The 21,902-nt window shown below is 42.0% G+C and overlaps 1 protein-coding gene across 5 annotated transcripts; it reads left to right on the top strand.

Annotated features, from left to right (window-relative positions):
• Positions 1–27: 27 nt before the first annotated feature.
• On the top strand, positions 28–21,397 carry BCO2 (beta-carotene oxygenase 2). Of its 5 annotated transcripts, XM_030023172.2 has the most exons (13): positions 28–259; positions 1,774–1,866; positions 8,066–8,270; positions 9,369–9,580; positions 11,102–11,217; positions 13,163–13,265; positions 14,453–14,581; positions 14,724–14,884; positions 15,453–15,620; positions 18,140–18,277; positions 18,988–19,170; positions 20,213–20,323; positions 20,704–21,397. In XM_030023172.2, exons 1-13 carry the CDS (start codon positions 151–153, stop codon positions 20,815–20,817), a joined length of 1,842 nt encoding a protein of 613 aa, XP_029879032.1. In that variant the 5' UTR covers positions 28–150; the 3' UTR covers positions 20,818–21,397. The 5 variants fall into 5 exon arrangements, with proteins under 5 accessions (XP_029879032.1, XP_029879034.1, XP_029879035.1 ...); XM_030023174.2 differs by lacking the exon at positions 1,774–1,866; XM_030023175.2 differs by lacking the exons at positions 28–259; positions 1,774–1,866 and adding an exon at positions 5,575–5,596.
• The last annotated feature ends 505 nt before the right edge of the window (positions 21,398–21,902 follow it).

Below are 21,902 nucleotides of genomic sequence, written 5' to 3'. Positions count from 1 at the left end.
TGGCTCATTCATCCTGCCCTGCTAGGGCAGACATTCCTGGCTTTTATTCTGAAATGATGATGTCAGGCAGCTCTCTCCAACCGATCCATCAGTGCTGGCTGCACACTATCATCCTGGCACCGGTACCTTTGCCTGACCATCTCCGATCTGATGCCTTCTTCCCAGCGGAATATGTTTTCCAAAATCCTTTTGTCTGCCATCAGCCTCCTGCTTGCTAATTTGCGGCATTTCCTCTGCTCTTTGATGCAATTCATTCCAGGTAAAATACATAAACAAACAAATCCTTCTATCCCATCCTCTTGGAAAGGGGGTTTCGGTTGCTGTTAAGAGCTGCTGCTGACACAGGTCGGTAGAGCAGTTTCATTTCTATTGATCAGAAATTAGGAACTAAGCAATTTGACGTGTTTGTTAGAAGCCAGAAATTCTCCGTTATTTATTGAAAAGATAAACAGGAGAGGCAAGTACATTGCACAGATTCCCTCGGATTACTAGCAGATACTGATGGTTTATCGCTGGAAAACCAGTAGGCAGCAGATTCTCTCTGCGAGAGAGCCTGCTGTGAGACCTGTAAGCAGGCTGTGAAAGGGAGAGGATTGTTTAGAGCAGCGACATTACTGAAGCTTTGATCTGAAGATACAAGTGGGAAACTACTCCAAGGGATTTTGTATCACCACCGAACTCAGCAATTTGTGCCATCATTGCACAGCTTGAGCTGTCTTTTTTTTTTTTTTTGTCTAAGAGAGTGAGATCTGTTATCACAAAATAGGAACCAATAAAGATCATGACTTAATTCACAGGAATCTCTGCTTTTTGGTGCTGATGGTGGTGGTGTTTTCCTTCCCTTTAGAATCAAAGGATTGCTTCTGGGGTATCCAAAGATCTGAAAGGTTCTCAAACGTGCCTTGTTGTGCCACCAGAACACATCCATGGATACAAATTTAGGAACAGTCCAGGAGGTTTCTTTTTCACTGCACATGTTACTAAGTTGGTGTAAGGCACGTGTCATCAACTACATCTGTGAGATGGAAGACAGAAAATTCAGAGGCAGAGTAATTAATGCAAACTAAATGACCAAGTACTAACTCTAGCATTGGGAATATTATATAAAACACCCTATGGTATTAGCATTTCAGGGGTGTGAGAAAGCACTTTCCTGCTGGGAAAAAAGCCTATATGCCTACATTTATGATGTTCTTTTGATCTGGTAGCAGATTGCAACAACTGTATAATCCTGTTTAAACTGGGGCTCTGCTAAATTTAAATTCTCTTGCACTCTGCCTCTTTCATTATGCTTTGAAGCTGAACTGCATAGGAAGAAAGAGCTGTGTTTCTTGTCTTGATTACCTGAGTGACAGGAAAAGCCTGCAAATTTCCTTGCTTTATTTTCTGTACCTTTTTGAAAATTATGGATTTTCCGTGACTTCTACTAAGGTCTTCTTGAAAAAGCTTGCTGATATAGAATTGTCTCAATTTAGCTAAAAGGTGAGAATATTGAATCGTGAAAAAGAAACCCCTCTATTATTTGTTCAGGCATTTGAGTGAAACAGTGATAATAAAAGAAAAAACACTTTCTTCACATCAAAAAACCACCCCTGAAGTATAGAATCTATTCCTACAGGTGGAATCAACAGATATTTCATATGCAAGAGTATGCACAATTCACAGTTGCTTTTCTCCCTTACCTCTCTTGACAAGCCTTTCTCCACTCCTTTTCTCCATTTCTTTCTTCCTGTGTTTTCTGTCACTTGTTTTATGTTCTTCTTTGCCTGTTAGCAAGGAAGTGGGTGGCTGAGCCCTTGACAATGGGAAATCAACAAGCTAGATGGAACAAGGAGTCAAGTACGGGGATTTCCCAGCAGACACAAGGCAAGTGCAACAACTTCAGTTCAGAAATCAGTGTGGGGCACTCAGGTGAGCTGAGGGGTTCAACTCTGGTGAAGGCAGAGGGTGAAGGCTAGAGTCTGGATGACGGAAATCAATAGCTACAGCAACTTCAGTGCAGAGTGGGGGCATGGGGAAAGCCGGTTTGCTTGCCCTGTTGTTCCAATCTGTGATTTACAGGGACCATAATGTGGCCCATATCTTGTGGCAGAGGATTTCCAAATCAGCTGTACGGTTATTCTGAATTTGCTCGAATCCTCAGGGAAAACAGAATTCTTGCTTCACTCTCCCTGCTTGAAGAATACCAACTGTGAGCATTCTGTTTACTAAAGTCTGCCCTTAAGTCTGGTCCTCGATGTTCCTTCTGAGTCAGGCAATTAGATGGTGCAGTTGCACGTGGAGACAAATGTTGGTGGTCCCCATGCCTTGGATTTGAATATGTAGGTTAAAATCAAAGTGGATTTGCTATATCCAATGTGGTTTCAATTTCACGGCTAGCAAATGGCTTCTGTGTTTCCTCCATCTACTCTTAAGAGTTTCTGGCCCACCCATTGCTGTTTGAGTACAATTTAATTCTGATTCATTGCTACCCTACCTAAAGCAGGTGGGTTGGTTTCTTCTGTACAGAAACTTTTTCAAGATCCTTGTCCTTGGTTTCACTGTTTCTGGATATAAATAATCAATGCTAGGATGTCAGTTTGTGACAGGCAGAGAAATCATGGCACACAGCTCTTTGAATGGAAACAGTACATGAACAAACAATGCCAGGCTATGATAATTCTGTAGTAATTGCTTACAATCTTTAGAAAAGATTTGAGGAAAAATTACAATGCTCTATTTGGCACTGCCTCTGCTCTGATGTGCCAAAGAAAGTATAGATCTTAAGCCTATTTTTAAAGGTTTGAGGTAGAATGGAAACTGTAGTCCGGAAATGAGATTTTTGAGATGATGGGTTGTAATCTTGTACTTATTTTCTGTGCTTATATTCAAGCAAATACAGTAAGCCCCATTGGGACTGTAGTGCCTTTGATTTATTGCTTATTCAAGTTCTTCTGTCTTGAAGTGTAGCCAGAACAGTAGAGCAGAGTCAGTATTTCATTTTATTTACATGTTGGTCAACATTAAAAACCAGTGTGCCTTCTGTCCTTTGCAGAGACTGGTGTCTGCTTGGGTAGCTAGATGTTACAATAAGTTAAGCTTTATGGCTGAGCTCTTATCTGAAGGTGATACACCTTTATTACAATTGTTCATGAACAGTGCATTCAAGTAGCAAGTGTTTGTGTTCCATCTGTCCAGTGCATTTCAGAGTAGGTGCAGATAAATGTAACAGTTTTTAGTATTAAACTATGATTAAATTTGGAGGGTAGACTTTATTCAGATTTATTATTTTTTTAATAGGGAAGAAGTGTAGGATGTGCAGCCATGGTGTTTTTTCCTTCCTTTTTTTTTTAAACACAGCTATGGTCACTCACAGATCAGCAACAAAATTCATTCCTTTGATGTGTTTATTCTGTATTGTACTGTCCTGCATATCTATTGCAGCAGCTTGATTTTTTTTTGAATGAATACAAACCTTTCCTGTGCTGGCAGGGGCGAATGAGTTGCACTAGGCCCTTCTGGTCTTAGCGCCATGTGCTAATTAGCCTGTGTTGTTTGCTGCTGCTGCTATTGATCAAATCTCAGTACATTGCACAGATAATGATTCCTTAAAAAAAGAAAAAAAGGGGCAGGTTGCATAAAGTCCCTGCAAAGAACCTGACTGACCACATCTACCCAACCACCCTTGCCTTCCTCAAATGCTGCATTGCTTTGTAGATGATAGTCTCTAACGAACTCCCTGACAACATCTTGTTTCCATATCAGACCAGTGATCTGCAATACTGAGGCAGTTTATGTAATGCAAGTAAAAGACACATTTTTTTTGTGCTGTGCCGAGTTTAGAGGAGGTCATTGCTTATTTTTGTTTTGTTTCTTGTCCTGAATCTCTTCAGAACAAACTCACCAGAGCAAACCTGCCTTTTTTTTTTTTTCTCCTTGCACCCCTGCCCTCCTCCTGGCTTTTCAGAATTGTCCTACAGTGACTTGTCATGTTTCTGAAAAGTTGTTTTGACTCATCTGGGTATCATGATTTGATTACGTTTTGCATGCATTACTGTCAGGATCTTCAGCAAATTTGAGTGGCTCCCAGAAGGAAAGATAGTACACTATCTTGCTCTGCTTGTTTCTTTCTCTCTGGTCTGATAGGACAGGGTATTACACGTTCTTGTTGTTTATAGCCTGTTCTCAGACACTTTCTAGACTATGTCTTGAAATGAATTCTAACTAGATGAATTCTAACTAGACCAGATTTCAGGAAGGATTACTAAAATGATCATGTGAATGGCAAGGTTATCACAGGAGAAGGAAAATGAAAAGAATTTGGCTTGCTTAGCTTAGGAAGTGAAATGATTCCTCACTCTAAATACAAGGTGTGGTAAACACAAGAGAGGGAGAACTGTCAAAGCCACATAACAGTGCTGACAGAAGAACAAGGGGGACAAATTGTCCTGTGAATAAAGTCCTTCTGTAAATTCAAAGGATTTTTCTAATCATCTGGACAATGAGCAGTCTTCCAAAGAGGGGATAAGTGCCAGGAAACATAGTAACTTTTAAGAGAGAGTTCATATATATGACTTTCTGTGACAGCAGTTGGGAGGAGATGACCCAGGAGGTCTTCTCCAGTCCTGTTCAGGCTCTTTTGTGAAGTTTATCTTTCTAAATTCCTGTGTGTAATTATGCTGCTCTCCAGGAAGTTTCAATGTAGTGCCGTCCTTGGTCATGCCAACTTTGTGTCTGCTTGGATGCAAAAATGTCTCCTTAGGGACACACTCTCATTTTTTCTGCATGTTTTACATCTTTACAAACTGTAGCTTGTCCTACTAAAGCTGCATTTTTGCACATACTGACTGCAGTCACTAAACCTGCCAGGTGTTGGTTGATGTGAAAAGCCTCTACTTCCTTATGTCTAAGGAAATACTCTGAAGCACTAGTGTTGGGATCAGATTGAGTGCTTCATATAGGATTTAATCAGAACTTAATTGAATTCTAAGAGGGAGAGGATGTTGGTGGTTTGAGGTTAATTGCTTTAGCCCTGCAGCCTGAATTCTTTATCTAGCTGACTTACCATATTAGAGATCTAAAGAAGGATTTGAGGATTGGCAAGCCAGAGAACCACATTGAAGGGATCTTGCAATTTAGCTTCCTGCATGCCTAACACCCATTCTGTCTGTGGCTGTTCTAAAGAAGCTAGCTTAGAAAAATACTGCCTGCCAACTCAGTTCTTTTGCAGGTATTCTCATGTCTGAAACAGCAAATTTCCTCTGTAGATGTGAATGCATGGTTTCAGAGGCTCACAGGTAAATTGTGCAGCAGCTTCACTTAATCACCTGGATTAAGGAATGTAGGCTAGAAGAAGCTAGTGGTGAAAGTGACTAGTATAACCAGAACAAATTGCTACATCAAAAAGTCAGATTGAAGTTCAGTATCAGCCTGGACTCTAGTATGTGGTTTTGTCTGTACTAGACCTGGTTCAGGAATGGATTTCTCTATGCCACGCTATCCCTTTTTATTAGTGTTTCACACCTAAATCTTCATCAGGACTCAATGGTCTTACAGTGAGCATGGAGCAGTGTAGCAAAGGAACTCCATCAATCTGTGGACATGAAGCCTGTGACAGGTGAGGAGGTGATAGCATTGGGAGGGAAGGCAACAGCCTGCGTACTTTCTAGGTAAATCCACCTCTGCAGCTAAATGGATTGCTAAAACAATCCTTGTGTTGATGAGGCTTTGCAAGCCAGGCTACTGGAGCCAATAACTAACTGTGTGCTGTTAGCACACAGCATTCCAATCAGTTCACGCTTTCTTGATGCTTTTGTCCTATAACTATGTAAGAGGGATATTGCATTCAAACAAGAGGCTCCATCAGAAATTATCCTTTTCTGCTATTGCATATTCACTTACCAAGTAAATCTGTTTAATATGTTTTGTCCTGTCATGTACATGTATTTCAGCTCAGTTTCATTTGCGTTCTTCCTGACTTCCATTTTTTTGGGGGGGTGCGGTTATTTTTGGGTTTGTATTTTTTTTTGGGCAAGGGGAAAAGCCAGCAATTGCCTTTTTGAGCTTCTGTCATCGTAGTACTGGTGAGTTTGAGAACTGACCTGTAAACCTTTCAATAGCCTATGAGCTTCTGGTTTACTGCATTTCAAATAACACCAACTTAGCAGAGTTATCCATGTGCAGTGTAGAGAAAACATGACAACCTATATTCAACAACCTATATTCCAAGACTTTGGGTTCTTTAACATCATATTTGTAACATTTGTTGTGTAACAAGCTATGGCTTGCCTGGATTTACAGTAGTCCCCTGGGACTCCTCCTGGTTGTCCTGTGGGATGTTCTTCCTAGTGAGCTCCTTTATTTTTCTTTTTCTAGAAGAGCCTTTGTACTATAGGCAGAAAAACTGTTTTGGTTTTTTAATTCAGTGGAGGATGTTGTACAGTTTTGTTAAAAATAGCACATTGTTTTGAAGGAACCTAATACCACAGTACATCCCCTCCCCTAAACTCCCAAGCTGAGAGATCCTGAATTTTGGCTGACTATTCAAGTTAAAAGGAATATTGGTAGCATAAAATTTCTCCACTGTGAAATTGCCAGCATTAGGAAAGCCATGCATTAGCTTTAGCTGTGAAAAATGCTGCTTCTTGCTGTGAGCAACCTTATAGCACAATTTTTCAACACTGTTTCAGAAACCCTTGGTTAAACCCAGCTCAGACCAAGTCCTAGCCAGAGGTGTCTGAGGCAGCACTGACCATGATTTCACCTGGTTACCACTTCTTGCTAAATTGTATGTTGCTGCATTAGTGACTTCATCCATAAGTAGCAGTGAGCATAAGCACAGTGAGGGTTGTGATGGCATAGCACAGGCTAGAGGCCATGCACAGTGATCCTTGCATCCAATCTGATAGCACGGAGTTGACATGAACCATATGTTTAATTGCAATGCTCCAAACCTCAAAGCAATGGACAGTGCTTGTCCCTGTCCTCTGTATTCAGCTTGCTCTATGCTGCATTGATTTTTCTTTCCTGTTTATGCTTTACTGCAAAAGCTTTTGCAGTCAAGGACTTTACAAAAAACTTCTCTTACTTTGCAAACAAAAAGGACGAAAATCTGGGTCTACAGAATAATCAATAATGAATTTGGCTATAAAGATTAAAGGCCAAGCACTAGTGACTGAACAGTAGAAAGACCTTAGGAAGATTTTAAATGCAGCAAAAGTAAAAAAAGCCAGCAGTGTAACCTGCTTAAGTATCCTGATCTCTTTCTGATGTGTTCTGTGTTGTTATTCTGCTCTCTGCTTTATGTTTGGAAACTCCTTGGGTGGTGGCCGATTAGATTACAAGTCCTGGGAAAATGTCCCAGTATGTACAGTCTCTTTTGTCTCTTTAATTCACCCATGCTTGTGATACCAAGGTGGAGTTAGAGGGTGTTTTAGAATGCAGTTTTTCTGTCTGAGGTGAGCCCAGCTCTGCCTTGGTTTTGGCAAGATTGTCGTATAAAGGCAACATGCACTACTTCACAAGGTGCCTAGTTACATCTTTCTGCTTGTGGCTTTGGTCTGCAGCAGTAAGACTAGCTCCTTTCTGTCACTTTCTTCAGCAGACTGCTTGTCAGAAATCACTGGGAGATTATTTTTAGTTGTCCCCCTCAACATTACTCTGGGTATCATCCCAACTTGGAACGATTTCTTCTTGCAGCCTCACAGGTTCTTATAATAAATATCCATATGTTACTTGCTCTCAGTTATTTATTGAAATAAATTCCAACTATAAGCTTCCTTAATTGAAAGAAAAGTTCTCTTCTTTCCTATCATCATATATTTTATTACCTCCTTCGGACTGCAGAACAGGTGTCTCTAATGGATTAACTACAGTAGAGTTAAATCCACTGGATTTTCAGCTCCCTGTGGATGTGTGGGGTATTATGGGAACACAGCTTTAGTTTGAATATCCACTACAGCTTGGCTGCTTGCAGAACGTTGGATGCTGTTCTCTGAGACATCCAAACTCAAGCTCTAGCAATTGTCTGTTTATTCAAGTGAATATCTTAGTTTCCTGCTTTTTGTTCTCACTACTTTCTTTGCAGGTTTAAAGAATTTCCTGCCCAGCCCATCAAAAGAGCAAATCACCTTCCACAGCCCCAAGGGTTTGCAATGCATCTCGCCTTTAATGCAGACAGTAGAGGAGACCCCTCAGCCCATCCCAGCAAAGATCAAAGGACATATTCCCAAATGGATTAATGGCAATCTTCTGAGGAATGGTCCTGGGAAGTTTGAGTTTGGCGAGGAGAAGTAAGTCCAGGTTTGGTGAGTTTGTGAGATGATTCTGGCCTGAGTGCTGTCTAAACCTAACGGGGACCTCCCAAAATGTCTCACCACTGTTTAGAGCACCTTGTAGTTTCTTTCTAAGTAAGGCACGGAAGAAATGCTTATGTTATCATTCTTTTAAGAACAGTTGCTCCCTCATCTGGAAACTCCCAGTGGGCTCTCTGAAAATAGGAGCATGGTTAACTTATTAAGGTTGGAGAAGCTGAGTCACAGAGAGGCAGTGACCTACTCAGAATGATATAATGAGGGAACAGATCTGGGGATTAAAACATCCACACTCCTAGTCCTTTGTCATTAACAAAAGTCCATCCCATGAGCACTCTGAAATCCAGGACAGGATTTGTAAAGTTGATTGCACTAAATTGTGTGAGTTGCTTTAGAAGCAAATCCATCTCATTTTAAAAATAATATATTAAAATATTTCAAGAAGGCAACTACTGCCTTTGGCTTGTAATCTGCCATTCTAGCTAATTGAAAAACCTAGCTCTTCCTCCAACAAAGCTGATGGCAGCAACTGGCCAAAGGTGATCATCTTATCATATTTCCAGAGATAGACCATAAGCTTTTCTCAAAGTCTCAGAGATTTCTCATTTCAGAGAGAATAGCATCCTGCTAAGAGCTGAGAGCTAAAGGCTCCTTCTTGTGTGGTTGGGCTTTCAGTAATAATTTCTATTCTTGTTGTACAGTAAAGCATAATTTCTATTCCCCATGTAGAAGTTTGCAGAGTGATTGGTTTACCAATATAGATTATTTCCCCCAAAGCTTATACATAGCATTTTCAGAAGTCCCTGAGGTCCACTTTCAAAAGCAATACAGGGAGCCCAAATCTCACTGAAAGTCAGCATCTAACTTCAGGTCCCACAGCTGCAAATACACTTGATTTGTCTCACTCAATTCAAATGTTTTCCCAGACTCATCACAAGGCTATGCGTGTTTAAATGTTCATGGGATCTAGGCATTAGCTTTTTACAAACAATAATAAACCTAAAGGCAAGATGGAACAGTGTAGCAGAACATCATATAGTGCCCAACTCTTGTTCTCATATTTATCTCTTCTTGAAGATTTAACCATTGGTTTGATGGCATGGCCCTGTTGCATCAATTCCAGTTGGAGAATGGCACAGTGACATACCGGAGCAAGTTTCTGCAGAGCAGTTCCTACCTGACTAACAGCCAGCACAACCGCATCGTGGTCTCAGAATTTGGGACACTAGCAATGCCAGACCCATGCAAGAGTGTCTTTGGGCGCTTCATGTCACGCTTTGAGATGCCACGTAAGAGGGTTTCTAAAAAATAAGAAATGTTCTGAGATTTTCTTGGGGAATTTGTGATTACGTTTAAAGGGAGATGTGAGGAAGTCTGGTAGGCCTATTGTGAGCCCATGTTTTTCTTAGAAGATGACCCCTTGGAACAACAACAACAACAACAACAAAAACGCAAGTTGGTGTCAGACTTAGCTGGGAGAGGCACATTCATTTTAATGTTTTAGTGCCACTTCAGCTCACTCCATTCCAGAGTTTGTTGCAAATTTCCAACAGAAATCATTCCCCCAAAACCATGCTATGCAGTCCTGATAATGAGCATTACAATCTGCCGTTCTACCTGAGACACAGCTTTGCCCTTAAAACACCTTGCCTTGCTAAGCTTGTAGGGTAAGTGGGCTAATCCTTCCCTTCCTGTACTAAGGTGCAGGAGGTGATATGAGTAGGGTGAGAGACGGTGTTGCACAGGAACGGAAGTACCATTACCTGTAGGATTCTGTGTATGTTAGGAAAGAAATAGGCTTAAATGCAAGCAAAGTACTTTCCACTAAAACCAGAACAGACCTAAAGTTTGCAACTTGTTGCTTATGTGTGTGACCATCTTCTGCTTCTTATCTTCCCTGAGGAGATGGATCCTGTCCTGCCATGTCATCTGTTCTCTTAAAGGTGCTCATACCTTCACTCATTGGTCTGTCTAGCTCCCCAACTCCCCACCCCACCCCTCTCAATAAATTTCAGAACTATCTACATCCCCCATCTTCTTTTCCAAGCTCCAGCAGGTTGTCCCTGCACACCCTTGCCTATATGATTCTTTACACACATGTAGGCTATTCCTCGCTACAAGAATGCCTGTCCTCCGGGCTTTTGCTGTACCAACTTCAGGCTCTGTGTTCACCACACACACAATGTTCAGCTGGGGGGAAATCGCTTTTTCCTCAGCTCTTCTCAGCCACCTGGCTAGTGAGTCTCAGCTTCCCTAGGAGTAGCAAGAACAGCTCTGGCTGTTGTGCAGCTCTCAAAAGGCATCTCCCTGACTCAGTTTTAAAGAGAAAGGGAAGAAGAAGGGGAAGAAGAAGGATTCCTTGTCCAAGCCCTGTCACACAAATAGCATCCCTGCCCTCCCCTCAGCCCAAGTTGTAGCTTCAAGTCTTGCCTCTCTTGTTTCTAATGCTGTAAATCAAACATGGCACTCTTCATACAGCTGTCAGAGAGGATGACTTTGGCTAGGGAGGAAAGGGAGAGGGATATGAAGAAATAAGAGGTCAGAAACAAAGGGCATATGGAAGTATGAAGATTATCTTGGCTTCACTGCAGTGATTTCCACAAGAACCAGCCCTTGTCCTTTTATCCTGAACTCACCTGTGCAGACAGTTTCCTGAGTGCCTTTGTAGATTAGTGAGATATTTCTAATCAATCACAGAGGGATTAGTGTCATTGCAAATGGGTTTATTTGTTTAAACATGTCTAACTTGCTATAATGTCACGCGAGCTTAAACAGAGCTGTCTGTGTACAACTCCAGGATTTCATTTCAGAACCAAGTGACAATGCCAGTGTGAACTACGTCGTGTATAAAGGAGACTATTACGTCAGCAACGAGAACATCTTCATGTACAAAGTCGACCCGGAAACGCTTGAAACAAAGGAAAAGGTGTGGGCAGGTGGGATAAGGGGGTTAACTCATGGTACAGGAGAATCACTCCTTGCTGTTTCTAAGAGCAGCAAAGGGGAACCCAGATTCCAAAGGAAATGATCAGTGGAGCTCTAGGCCATAGCCATAAGCATCTCTTCATGGTGTGCTCAAGTCCCTGAAAAATCTACTTAGCAATAAGGCAGCCCTCATGAGTGAAGATTCAGTCACTGCCCACTGTAGCAAGCAAAGGGAGAGACAGATATAGACTCATTTCCGTTTGGGTACAGCTGGCATTCTTCCAGTGCACTCACTACTTGTCTGGACTTGTCTGTACCTACCAGGGTGTGAAGAATAAAAGTGCATACAGGAAGAAGTTAACATCACTGATCTCAGATCTGTATTCTGGCCCTGTCTCTTCATTCTTCCTATCTGTTCCCGTTATCTCCTTCTTACACCCCCAGCTTTAAACACTCCAAAACAGTCCTTCAAAGTCTTGACTAAAACCTCTGTTGCAAATGGGTGGTGAAGTCAATGTAAAGTCAAGTCAAAGTTCAGCTGCCACTTTATTTTCTCCCATGCTAGCAAGTGAACAAAAAGTCAGAGTAGAAGTCTTCCTGTATGTTCTGTGCATCATCTTACAGGAGTGTGGCTGTATTTGAGGGAAAAATATGACTTGTGAAATGACAGCATAAGCTATATGCCCCCCTGCCTGCACCCTTAGAGGGGATTTGGGTATTTGCTGGGCTGGACAACTGTAAGAATGACTGAAGAAGGATTCTGCCATTCCTAATTCAGTATTAACTACTGTGCCTATATGTTACCATGAACTATTTAATACCACAAAATACCAGACTCAGCGCACACTCAGATCTCGAGGGAGTCCCTCCCTCCCTATAGGATCAGTTGTGATTCATGAAGAAACTCTGTTTATGAAGTATAGTATGCTACTTGCATATTGAAATGGAGAGTTTGACAATTTGCTATTTTATCTGTTTTGTAAACCATAATGCAGGGATGAAAAGATGCGTGGGTATTTTTAGTTTGAATGTTCAGCTCTGTTGAGCCACCTTGTCATTAAAAAAAATTCCCCTTAAGCTGCTTTTTAGATGCAGACTGGTATTTTTTGGCTAAGTGAAGAAATGGAAGGATTGAATGAAGAATGATTTCACATTTAAACTCTGGTTTGAGATGCCTTAAAAGGTCATGGTTTTCTAAGCTTCCGGTGGTGTGGCACTCTTTTCTACTGGGGCCTTCCAAAGGGTCTCAGGTTGGATACTTGAAAGCTGTTTTTTTTAACTTTTGGAAAAGAAGCATATCTTCCATGCTTTAATGTTTCAATGCATGGATTGATCTTCCTCCAACTTTTTCCTTCAGACTTTCTTCCCAACACATCCCCTCCACTGTCTGAATCCAAGCTACACCCTAACTCGGGAGCCAGGAATACACGTTAACAGTAGTCACAATTGTACCTTTGCCCTAACTCTTCCTTCTAGCTGTAGGCGGTGAAGCTAAACTGTTTTCTCTGAGGAGAGTAAACACTGACTGTCAAGTAGCTATGGGTACTTTCAAAAAAACCTGGTGATTTTTTGGGGCAGTGACTGTCTCTTCACACATGTCTGTCTGTGATTATTACATGGAGTCCTAGCTAAAATGCTTATATGGGCAACATCCCCACTGTGTCAGCACTTCCTGCCATTAATAATGTTCATGTCTCCCAGAGAAATGGCTAGTGCTGTTAGTCTCATTTTACTGGTAAGACTAATACAGAGAGAAACATCGTTAATTTTCAAGGATTTCAGGATTGCAGGCAAAATGAAGGCTTAAGTCCAGGTCCCACATTAGGGCCATAATCATAAAGCTATTCTTCCTCAGACTTTCACGAAACCGACATTTAGAAAGACTGTGGCTTGTTACAGAGCAATAGGAAACTTCTATACTGACTGAAAATCTTTGGCATTTGCAGGTAGACTGGAGCAAATTTGTTGCAGTGAATGGGGCCACTGCTCATCCTCATTATGAGTCTGATGGGACGACATACAACATGGGCAATTCCTATGGGAAACATGGTAAGACTGGGCATGATCAGGCCTGGCTTGTGGGCAGGGTGTACAGCCTGCTTCTTGCCACTGCTTCAAGGAGTAGTTGTTGAAGAAACTTCAGTCTCTAAAGAGACCTTGAAATTGCTGTTTCTCTTTGTGTCAAAATGATGGCAAACTGGATTAGTTCTTATTTCAGGGTATCAATCTGTCCCATAAAAATGGCTTCTCTCAGCAATTAGTTTCAGATGCTTCTGACTTTGGCCTGTGAATATCCAACAGATTCCCCTCTTCCTCTCCCAGGCTTTGATGGAAAACAGGAGAATGATTTTTAAAGTCCCATCCAGCGCTGAAGCCTCATCTGAAGAATTTTCACAATTTTCCATTTAAAATAATTGGCTTTTGATAAGGACCATAAGGGTTTATACAGGAGAGAAGGTGGAATGTATTACAGTGACCTGGCTTTCTTACAGCAAAGCTGAATTTTCTGGGATATTTTTCTTCTTCCCGAAACTATGAGCTTTACATATAGTTGGGATCTAGTTACATTGACATGGCTGCTCAGAGCTAGCATTCACCATTAGTTACATGAAAGCCTTCTTTTTGAGGTGCCTGAGGCCTGTGAAAACAGCCACTGCCCCTTATTGTGATACCTCAGGCTGGTTCCAGTTCACGGAATAGTTGCCCAGTTTTGATCATTTTTTATTCTTGCTGTTTTCATTTCCTTTTGGCTTTAGCAATATCTAGCTTTGCAGCACATGCTGTTTTCAGCTGGAGAGACCAAACTAGAGATTATTATTCAAATGTGCCATTCTTTCCATATGCTCAGATTTATTAAATGAGCATCAGTCATCACCAAGGCTCAAAGTTTTCATTTCCTTTGATACACAAGCTATGAACTTGGTTTTCTTCCTGAGCCTGTTATTATAGGACACTCTAATTTAACATAAGGAATGCATTGCAGACAGTAAAATTAGATGGCAGTCTACCAGACTGAGAAGATCCTTCTAATTCCTTTCAAGCTTCTTTCTTTTGCTAGGTAATCCTCTGTAGATTGTTCTATTGACTTGATAACTGGCTTTTTGTTTTCTGCTCAGTTTAGCTGTGACCGTGGTTCCTAGTATTATAGGGAAACAAAAAGGAACGGAGCCCGACTGTCATTTCATGATGTGGACAGTCTCACATCTCAGTGGTGTTGAACCCTTTCTCCTTTCCAGGGTCTAGGTATAATATCATTCAGGTCCCTCCACAAAAGTCAAACTGTAGTGACACGTTAGAGGGAGCGAAAGTGCTGTGCTCCATTGCTCCAATGGATAAGATGAAACCCTCCTACTATCACAGCTTTGGTAAGAATGCTTTCTATCTCAAACTCTGTGGATTTTGCCTACTGTGAGGCAGAAAGGGCTGTTCACTGCCCTCTGCCCCCGAGATTTTTTATCGTCTCATTTGCCTAACACTTGGATGATATGTCCTTCCTTCTCTTTTGAGGAATGAGTGAAAACTACATCATTTTCATTGAGCAACCCATCAAGCTGAATCTGTTGCAGATTATCACTTCCAAACTCCGTGGGAAAGCCATTTCTGAAGGGATAAGCTGGGAGCCTCAGTACAATACTTGCTTCCATGTGGTGAATAAGCACACTGGGGAGGTAGGTGGGTCTTTGGCCTTTGCAGCAGCTGTGCAGCTGTAGCTGGAATCTTAGATCCCAAGAGAAGAGTGCTGGGTAGCAGCCACAGATAGGTGTATGAATCAACCCAGAAGTTACTGCAATATAAGCTTTGCAAGCATGGGTGTAGGTTTATTATAAGAGGGATTACTTAATGCATTTTCCTCTCTATTGATTAATTTCTTTGCCAGCCCTAAAAGAACAGGCAGAAATAAGCAGTTTGGGGGTCCTGGGACTGCAGCACAGGGACTGAAATGCAGATCCCAAGTACTACGGAGTATGAAAAGGTCAGTCATAGCCTGGGAATGATGCTATAGGGATGGAGTCATGACAGCAAGGGGCCTATTCTGGGCTGCTTTATTTTTTGGCTTTTCTTCATCTGTTTTTGCCTACTTACTGGCTTAAACCAGCCATTCTGTAGTAACACAAGGACACAAGACAAATACCAAGGAATGAGCAGGGAATTAAATGGGGGAGAGAAGAGAAAACTCTTTGAGGTGTGGCTAGGATCTTTAGAGAGGAAATTTAGCCTCTCTTATGGTCGCTGTAGGTGCTTCCAGGACAGTGGTACAGTAAGCCCTTTGCTACTTTCCATCAAATCAATGCCTTTGAAGATCATGGCTGTGTGGTCCTTGATCTGTGCTGCCAGGATGATGGAACAACTCTGGCTACTTACAAACTTCAGAATCTGCGGAGGAGTGGGGAAGGTCTAGATCAGGTAAGATCTCTTCATTTGTGTTGCATAGGATTTGATGGGGCTCCATGCTAGTTGAGTTACTTTTCTGAAGCAAGGCTCAGGTTAGTAGAATGGAGAACACTATGGGGGACCACAAGGCAGAGGATGTGAACTGGGGAAAGGAACCACAACTATATGGAAAAATTAAAATTATGATCTACTGATATGTTGGTATTTTTTTCTCCTTTTAAATCTCTTAGCAGATAATCTCCATAGAGCGTTTCCTTGAAACTTTTAAAACTGGCGTGTGACACGCATCTCCCTCAGCCTGGTAGAATGTACTTCTGTTTTAAAAACCTCATTTTTAATGATACTCATTTTCCATATCCTTATGTAATAAAATTTTTCCCCCAAGAAAGTATGCAAAATAAGTTTTTGCATGACTTTTAAAGGGCAAAAGAAAAAGAAAAGAAACCCTGTTGTTTAAAGGCATTACTTCAGAAAACCAGCCTTTATTATGTAAATCACAGAAACACAAACATCAGAGAAACCCCTACATTGTTCCTTACATTCACCTCACAACAGCATGTACTCATAAATTACTTATTATATCCAACTCTGTCAAAAGCACTATCTAAAGCTGTGTAAGAGTCATTATTTTGCATAGGTCATACACTGGAAAAGTGGGGGTGCTTTCAGTTTCTTGTACTGCAGATGTGTTTGTTGAAACCCACCATATTGTGGGTGAAGGACAGGCATTTCTACAACATGTTCAGACAAATCTGAACTTCCTCTGTCTATGTTCTGAGCTGTCTAGAAGCAAGTCAGTTCTGATCTGAAAAGTGTATGGCTGTGTCCCTGTAGAGTCATTTTGTTCTGCTTTCCTTTGTTGTTTTTTTGCAAAGATGTGGTGAACATTAATTCAGTACAGCATAGTGTTAATAGGACCATTTGCTTTGCAAACTGATTCCAGCTTTTGTTCAGCCTTCTCTGAGCACAAAAGAGCTATAATTTGATCTCTCTGAAGGTGTCCTTATGTCAACATTAGGCATGTGTTTCCAACACCCACGTTCTTTAACTGACAAGTAGCATAGCCATTAAACTGTATACACACACACACACAAGTGCAAGTCATTTCTGAACTGAATTTTAAATTTACACTGAAAGACTAAGGCATGCCTGAGCATGATTTGTCTGTTTTCCCTGAATCACGTTTAGTGCTTTTGCTTGCTGACTAAACTATATTTTGTCTGGCAGCATTCCTCAACCAATCAGTTTACTGTGGCTACATAAAACATAAAAGTTTTGTAAATAGGGTTTCAAGATTAACACATATGATTAAAGAGAAGTTTCACATTGAACTGGTGAGTTACAGATTGAAGTAACGGAAAAACACCAAAACAGGGACCTTGCCACCTAATTTATTTAGAAGGCTTACTATTCGGAAGTATTTTGGGCTCTAAACTTGGCTGGAATGAACTTCAGTGGCAATGGTGGAATTACTCCTCTCATGCAACCCGCTGAATGTGTGCCACACTGGGGGCTGCTAGTTTTCTCTCCCCTTTGCTCTCCAAGTAAATCCACCACTACCCTAGACTTTCCAAACATGAAGTCCATGTGTACCTGAGAACAGAAGAGGAAAATCATGCAGGCTAACTTCATGCATTGAACTGAGGTACAGTAGTCTCCTTCTGCTTACCTTATCATCCAGGGGAGAGGGAGACTCCTCCAGAGACTGATACAGAGCATTTAGTCAGATATTTCCTGTCGTCCTCTGCACAAGCCACTCCTTCCATTAATTTCACAGAGAGACAACATTTACACTCTGAGATTAACAGCAAGCAGTACAGTTGGTGTCCGTGTCATGCTGTCATCCCACAAAGATCTGAGGCAGTCTACAATCAAGCAGTTTTTCTTCTGATGCTTTGTAATCACATGCAGCTTATATACTTATAAAGTTCTTCTTTCATGCATGGTTCATATTATTTAAAATAATGTGGAGGTTTCTCAGCGCTTTGCTCAGCCTCAGGCTTCCAAAGTGGGACTGTCACTAATACCAATACGGCTGTAGAGGGTGGGTTTCCAGCAGGTATATCTCCTCTGCTTGCTCAGGGCTACAGAGGTCCCATTTTCTGTAATCCCCCTAATAGCTCATGATCTTGGTTGGGCAAGAAGGGCCTGAGTCATACAGTCAGTGGGGCATAAGTGGACAGGCTGTAAAAAAGATCAGTGTAAGTCTGTTCTAACTGAATAAAATATAGTGCAGCATATGTTCCAATGCTGGATTTGGAGTATAACTGAGTGATTTGCATACACAACTCAGCATTAATTACTGTGAAAGCAGTGCTGACCCATTTAATTGGTTGTCTTTTTGTTTTCTTCTGTAAAGTACTGGAACAAGCAGAGCCCTTACCAGAACTTGGTAAAATACATAATAGAAAGAAGAAGATTTCAGGGGTGCAAAGAATGTCTAAAACTCCAGAATTGTTCCCCAAAAGGTCACTTAGACTGAAACGCCACTCTCCTCTCTCCATCACCATAACTTTCTGTCTCTGTAATAGGTTTATGACTCAATATCCCGAGCTTTCCCTCGTCGTTTTGTTCTCCCACTGAACGTGAATTCAGACACACCTGTGGGGAAGAATCTGAACCCACTGTCTTACACATTGGCAAGGGCTGTGAAAGATGCAGATGGCAAGGTATGTATTAAAGACTTATAACTGCATTTATGGCTGTGGTGAGATTGCCTGCAACAGTTATCATCCCATGTTATTACCTTCTCAGATCTTGTCCACCAAGGAAGCAAGCAAGGTTTGGTCATTACTAAGAAGGGACTTAGTGTTTTAGTACAAAGACTATCACATTGCCTTAAATAAGAGAGCAAAGACAGATTGTGACTTACCAAAAATGCCCAAGTGGTTTATAAGCCTTTATGATAATTGGCTAAACTTCGGCTTCTTCATTGACAAACTTCTCCCCGCTTTCACCTGGGTGCAGAACTGCTCTTTGCTTCCAGCTCTGAACAGCCCTACATAGTAGCATGAGGTGGTATAGAACATGTGTTGTCCACTATGAGTGGAGTCATCTCTGTGCATACTTTGTACATCAGATTGCTGAGTGCTGGACCTGGGATTTTCTGAGCTAGCAGTGCAGGAATACATGGATGTGCTCCTGTTTTTCACATTAGACTGATTCTTGACGTTTCCAAGGTCTGCGTTGATAAGTCAGTTCTTTGGGTGAAACAGATACGGGAGATGGCATTGGTGCTTCAGCCTGCCTCAGTGCAATGTCAGGCTCATCTTTAAACATTTCTTCTCCACAATGGTTGTGCAGTGGGTTGGTGGGACCAGTCAGATTTTCTGCCCAGTCAAAGCTAAACTGACACTCATGTAATGCACGCTTCTTCTAGGTCTGGTGCACACATGAAAATCTCCACCCTGAGGGCTTTGAAAAAGTTGGGGGCTTGGAGTTCCCCCAGATCAACTACTGTCAGTACAATGGTAGGAGGTACCGTTACTTCTATGGATGTGGTTTTCGGCATTTGGTTGGAGATTCCTTGATTAAGGTTGATGTTGAGACCAAGAATTTCAAGGTGAGGTGAAATGAGATTATCTTTTTTCAGCAATAGGAGTCATTCCACTGAAAAGGCCTTGAAGATATATCATTTACTAGGCACTTTACTCTTTAGGGCTATTCGTTCAAATGGGTCTGAGATGAGATTACTCATTTCATCTCTCACCTAGCACCTTATGAATGTGGCACACTTACCAAACAGGAGAGGATATCACTCCAGGTTCCTAGACAGATGACAGAACAGAAAGGGTTGGATAAAGCGTGCATATGTCTTCCAGGCCAAAGAAGAGTCATCCCTTACCACGCAGTACAGTAAATACCCAAGTAGCACAGGCAGTTGGAGATAAACTGCCAAAGTATTTATGACTCAGGCAACAAACAAGGTTTAGGATATTTCCAACTGCCAACACAAGCTGGGATTTTTCCTGTGTCTCCCTTAAGCAGGGAATAATGATCTCCAAAGCGTTAAATGCTTATTAATCAGAGACTTTCCCGGAGGCTAGAGAGAGTTAGGAATCCTCAGAAAGAGATGCCCATTTTAATTGTTCTGCTCTGGATACTCATTTTGCAGCAAGAGTGCCCTCCTTCAGCACAGCTTTGGGGTGCTATGGCTCTGCCTGCAATAGGAGCAGCAGCTATGCCCTCACGTGGTGATGGTGATAGATCGCCTCTCTGCTGGCATGGCACCTCTCCATGCTTCGTGGGCACAACATGGTCTGCACTAGTGTGGTGTGAAGATGGCTGTGCCGGCTAGGATGGTGGTGTTTTCTGTGCTTGTAGCTTACACCTGTGCCAGCGCAAACTGTTGGATGAAATGAGTAATAGGAACACTTTTCACTGCCTGTTTGCATGATGCCTGGCATAATGGGCATGCTGTCACAACAATGACACCATCACACTACTGGAATCAAAAGAATTCATTAAAAGGATGAACTATAGGTTTCATGGAGGACAGAGTATGCCTGGGTATCTTTGTGGGGAGCACTCCAACTTGCAACTCTGCTAACTGTAGTAGACAAGTAATGAAATGAAACACATCCATATGTTACTGTGTTTGCTAGATTTGGCAGGAGGATGGATCCTACCCATCAGAGCCTGTGTTTGTGCCAGTGCCTAATGCCACGGCAGAAGACAGTGGAGTCATCTTGTCTGTTGTGGTCTCTCCCATGGAGGTAACTTATTGCTACTAGTTTGTCAAAGTCACATAGTATTAGGTACACTTTCTAAACCACAAAACTGAATTTGAGGCGTTCCGGCATATAGTTCTAGCACCATGCTCCCCAAGGTGTGTGCCTCTGCAACTGCCAAGCACAGCTAGGCAAACTTCAAGTAGGAGTGTACCTTGGAATGTCAGTGTTTTTTGAGTGCCATCTGTGACTATCAGTGTTCCTGGCCATCTGTCTTGCAGGTTTAGTCTGTATGGTCTGGTTGTACCTGACCATATGGCCTGGTTGTACATTTGGGCTCCCTTGTGTACGACAGATGTAGTGAGTTGGACAGTGGAATGAAGTTCAGCCTGGGCATTCATTCTGGCTTTCTTTTCATCCTGCAGAACCAAAGTGCTTTCCTGCTTGTCTTGGACGCAGAGACCTTCAGAGAATTGGGGCGAGCAGAAGTTGCAGTGCAAATGCCTTATGGATTCCATGGCATCTTTACTTCCCACTGACTGAAGATCTTGTCACCTCCTGTAATTCAGGGCCAGGTCAGGTTCAGAAAGAAGCCTCTGCTTTCTTTTACCTCTGACCTTTGCATTATGCCCCAGATGAAGGAACTGCTTTATCTCTATCATAACCTCTGAGTTACTGCTGTATTCCTAACAATATACAGCAAAGGGTCTGAGGAAGACGGAAGCCTTCACTCAAACAGCCCACTGCTTTATCTTAATTTTCTGACTATCTTGTTAGACCAGTTAGCAGCAGTTCACAAAGGCTGCCATGCATAAGGCTTGCAAGGGAGAAAAATGGAAACTAAGATGACCATTACCTTCCCTGGGTAGCAATGTGCTCTGAAGGGAATAGAATATCAGTGCTTAGGGCAGTGACTTTGGCTGAAATGTGTAAAGCAGAAGAGAGGAGTAAAACCAACTAGTAACAGGTAGGCCCAATGAAGGTGTAATTTCACCCCCATTGCATAAAGATTGCCTTCAGTGAACTCCAGAAGGTAGATGCAAACACTCACAGAAGCTGTACTTGTAGTGCTTTTCTCTGTATGCTAACGGTGCCCTCAAATAAAACCTTGTGAAGTTTCTTCCTTTCTTTCCCTGCCCTCACCAGACCCATGGCCCACTTTGTGCTGTGCCACAGGAGGCAACAGCTGCAACCCTGACACATACCTTATTACATTACATGGTTTTGTAGACATGCACGACATGTCTCCACCATGCTCCTGCTTAAACAGCGTAGCTGGATACAGCTGTGATGGCTAACATTTCCTGCCCACCTCCTAATTCACCCAGTATGAAACATGTAGAACTCCATTGTGGCCTTGATATCCCTTTGCTCTTAAGTTGAGCAGATCAAACTCAAACAGCCTCTCATACGGTTGCTTCCTCATCCAGGCTCCTACAGTTCTTGAACTCTGAGGTGTAGGTGGATAGGTGTGTTGAGGGAAGCCCTCTATAGCAGTTCACTTGCAGGCTTGGCCTTTAAGGACACTGTGAAAAGTGAAGGCTTCCTGGAGAATGGATCCTCCTCCTGGCTTAAGGACTTTTTATATTGCTTCATTGTGAGAAGCCTGGGGAATGTTTTGAAC

This window comes from Aquila chrysaetos, chromosome 8, assembly GCF_900496995.4.
Source record: "Aquila chrysaetos chrysaetos chromosome 8, bAquChr1.4, whole genome shotgun sequence".
Classification (NCBI taxonomy): domain Eukaryota; kingdom Metazoa; phylum Chordata; class Aves; order Accipitriformes; family Accipitridae; genus Aquila; species Aquila chrysaetos.
The sequence above is the reverse complement of the archived record's forward strand: the minus strand, read 5'-3'. Positions and strand labels throughout refer to the sequence as shown.